The sequence below is a fragment of the Limulus polyphemus genome, unplaced genomic scaffold, assembly GCF_000517525.1.
Source record: "Limulus polyphemus unplaced genomic scaffold, Limulus_polyphemus-2.1.2 Scaffold2498, whole genome shotgun sequence".
NCBI classification, from domain to species: Eukaryota; Metazoa; Arthropoda; class Merostomata; order Xiphosura; family Limulidae; genus Limulus; species Limulus polyphemus.
In genome coordinates this window covers 53,819-57,667 of record NW_013668108.1, presented here as the reverse complement: position 1 = coordinate 57,667, position 3,849 = coordinate 53,819, and the positions used below count along the sequence as shown (strand labels likewise).

The 3,849-nt window shown below is 34.6% G+C and overlaps 1 protein-coding gene across 4 annotated transcripts in view; it reads left to right on the top strand.

Moving 5' to 3' along the window:
- Positions 1-3,111, top strand: part of LOC106467132 (glutamate-gated chloride channel-like) — a 127,009-nt gene extending 123,898 nt beyond the window's left edge. Inside the window, exons 1-2 of one of the 4 annotated variants that reach the window (XM_013927453.2) lie at positions 438-1,890; positions 2,711-3,111. In XM_013927453.2, coding sequence (XP_013782907.1) covers positions 733-1,890; positions 2,711-2,716 — 1,164 coding nt within the window. In that variant the 5' untranslated portion in view covers positions 438-732 and the 3' untranslated portion in view covers positions 2,717-3,111. Of the gene's footprint in view, positions 1-414 lie in introns of those variants that run through there. The other 3 variants (XM_022395264.1, XM_022395268.1, XM_022395267.1) reach the window with 3 other exon arrangements.
- Positions 3,112-3,849: the final 738 nt, after the last annotated feature.

The window sequence follows — 3,849 nt, the reverse complement described above, 5'->3', positions numbered from 1 at the left end:
TCGTGTAGCTTTGCGCGAAATTCAAAACAAACAAACAAACAAATATGTTCGCAGACATACCGCTGTACCACTGGGGGTCAAGAACAATTAGTATCGACAAAAGTGTTCAAGAGGGGTCATTACTTTGCTTAAATTAATTTTTTATAATATTTCCATAAATTTGTTTATATCTGATAGATGGCGCCAAAATACATTAACAGGTTGGTTTTACACGTTGAAGGTTAAAGAAATAATAAAAATAAGTTTTGTTATAAATAGTGGATTTAAAGTATCAAGATACACTTTCTTGTCATACATTTATTTTAAGCAAGTTTTGTTATAACATATTTATGTGTGTATATTATATCACATCTACATTATTTATTCGAACACACCTCCCTCTTTGTAATGGAATCTTCTGTATTTACAAACTAGGTTTTGATGTAGATGTACAAGATCAGCAACAAAGACAAGCTGGTGGCAGATGTCACTCTGTGTATTGGGATTATGTGCTAGCCTCATGTTGACAAAAGTGAGGCTATGTGTAAGGGCTTGTATCGTTGAAAAAGTGTAAACCTACGGTAATTTAGACTTAACATTTACGACAAAAATGAGGCTATGTGTTTGTATAGAGTTAAGTGTTACTACATCAAAGACTTGGTTGTAAACCAACATAGAATATTTTTTTGTTGAACTTCCAACGACTTATGTCAAATTCTTTGGAGAGTTATTCACGTACTAAGTAGTTTTGAAATGCATCATACAAATACTGGAACGTATCGTTCTTTCCTAACATCATTAAGCAAGCTAAAAGCTGGTAAGAAGTCGAAGAATACGAAAACGCAGGAAATCGAAATAAGAACAGAAGATGCAGAGAGCGTTAAAGACGAGAAAACTACTGGAAAGCGTCATCTCCCATCTCTGCTCGAAAGGGCGGTGAAATTCGAGGAAAGAGAAGACAAGCAGCCTGTACAATGTGATTCTGAGATTTCTTCCAACGTAAAAAAAGAGAAGAAAGTATTGTTTAAAATGGACGGAACAGTTCCTCCAAAGTGTAGCAACATTTTTACATCAAACAACGTAATTATAACTTCCAGAGAAGAAGAAGAAGAAGTAAATAACCTAACTCAGCAAAATCCAATACAAAAACTCAATAGTCGTTATTCTTGTCCCCCTGCTGTCCCGCTCAAGATCTCTTCTGCACAACCCAGTAAAGTATCTGATAAAAACACGAACGAAAAAAAAAGTGTCAATTCGTTCGACAGCAACGTCACCCCTAACAGCATTGTCGAAAACACAAAACAAACACAGAACTCTACTAGTTCAAAAGTAGAAAATTCCGAAAAGGTGAACTCTCATGGCCCAAAAGACTGCAGTTCTGAGGACGCGTATATATGGAAAGATATGACATTCCTCTTCGCGGATTTGGCTTTTAGGACCCACTGGCTCTTACGTGAAATCACTAAACACTTAGAACGACAAAATGACTTACTGAGGAACGAACTGAAAAAGGCGCGATTGGAGAACACCAAGGAACATTGCTACGTGGATTCTCATAAACTTGATATGCTAGAATGTCGACTAAAAACCCTTGAAAAGCTGATTGAATCACAAGGAAAACCTAAGATACATTGTTTGAAAATAAGTGAAGCAAAAACAAAAGGTGACTCTAATTTCAACGCTTCCTCGGTATCCACAGCACAAAAACATTACGCCCCAAGTTGCAAAGAAGAAAAATTAGCTTTGCTGAAGCTTGTCATAGATGGACTTATACCTCGGATGCAAAGGCTGGAGGAGTGGCATAGGAATAGCTCTCTTGTATTTTACGGCGTCTCTGGGGATTCTGAAGAAACTCCCACAAGCTCTGCCGACAGAGTTGCTCAAGTCTTGAAGAAGGCCCTGGGGCTTCAGGTAGGTACCTCCGGTATTTGTTCAGCGTTTCGACGCAGCTGTGGGCCTGTTGATCGAAACGGATCGTGTCCAATCGAAGTACATTTTTCGACCCCTAAACTTAGGGACGTAGTCTTACTCAAAGCCTATAAGCTTCAAACATTCAACATAAGTGTCTCGCCTCCTACAACGAGTCAAGCAACGCTACAAGATCAAGAATTGAAAAAGTTAATTTCAGTTGACAATCTCTTAACACCATGATGTAAGTGTAGTGTATGAGTTCAAGAAAAGTCTAATATTATTGTTTACAGAGCGATCGATGAAAATGAACTGTTATTAATTCGATTTTGCATGAAATAAGTAAACGATTTAAATATTTAAAACAAAATTACACAACGGGAGAACTAGCAATTTGCAAGCATTATGCTTATTTCATTTGAGTAATCAAACTCGAAACTCTAATTACTTTGAAGAATTAGTTTCTTCTTACGATATTATCAGACTGCGTATTTTTCAAAATAAAAATAATGATAGTGTTGTAAAAATAATAATATAGTGTTGTTGTTTTTTTTTTCCTACTGGCCCCCTCGTATTGACAAAATGCGTTTTGAAGAGGACCGAAACGTTGTCAGAAACCATCATGCGCGCGAAAACTGAAACGATATCATAGTTTTAAGTTAAATCATGTTGTTTCTGTAGAATTAGTTTTGACTTGTTTTTCTAATAGGTTAATCAGTAAGAATCATTAAAAAAAATTTTGAAATAAAAATGCATTTACGACACAAATTGATGATAGATCCAAAGAAACGAGCACAACTAAAACGTATTCTTTTCACTTCAGAAATAACAAAAAAAAAAGATAGCTAAGAAGGCGAAACCCAGGGTGAGAAGTCCTGGTGAAATCTCGAGCAGAAACGACGGAGGGAGAAATGTCTTGAATCCTGTCTAGATAATACAAATTCTTAGAACGTTCTTCGTGTGATTTTGAAGGAGCCGTTTACATGCAGTTTTTATTCGTATTATAAAATTATTAAAATATATTTTTTTTTATCTCAGTTGATAGTGCATGAAATGGTATGATAATTTTGAGTATAAATTCACAAACTTTAAAGTTTTGACTGTGAAGTTGAGGAGAATTTATAACTTTGCTATGGTATATAACTAGAATGAGTACTGTACTTATAAAACAGCTCTTATATTTGTATGTGTATGAAATACGAATAAATTCTTTTAAAAGTCTAACTTTTATTTATAAAGAATATTTTTGCTCTCGAAACCAAACTTTACCCTGGTGACACGCTTCTAAACTTTAAGGCTTTTACAAAATACAGTTTTTACTGCTCTGTGGTATATACACTTTATCTATTATTCCGGCAAACTCTGTTTGCTGACTGTTTTTAATAAAATAACGTTTCTGATTATTTTTCGAATGACAGTTTTTAACGGATCCTCCTTCCCTTTTTAAAAAGTCCCCCGATGGGTTAGCGGTTCGTTTACGGACTTATAACGTTAAAATTATGGGTTCCATTCGCCTTGGTGGACACAGCAGATAACCCAACGTGGCTCTGCCTTAAAACAAACAAACCTTTTAAACAATAATAGATATATTCAACTGATTTCATGATAACTTTCAAGTTAAGTAAATAGACTAGAATACCTCTTCTATACAAACAAAATACACAAGGCAGGATTCGCCTTGGAAAATAATTAGGCTTAATATTGGAAAGATGTATCCCTAACACGATGTTTTGTTTAGAGTTATATTTCAATATACTTATTTTATGTCATATATCAAATAGGTTTTTACTGCGGCTCATTTTAGAGCGGTAACATACCTATAGCCAAACAATTCTTATTCAATCTTTATCTTAGCTATATTTTTTTAAAAATACCGTATTTTTCGGAATATAAGACGCACCCTTATTTTGAAGACAAAGGTTTGGGAAAAAAAATTCAATTTGATACTTTAAAAATTAGTAT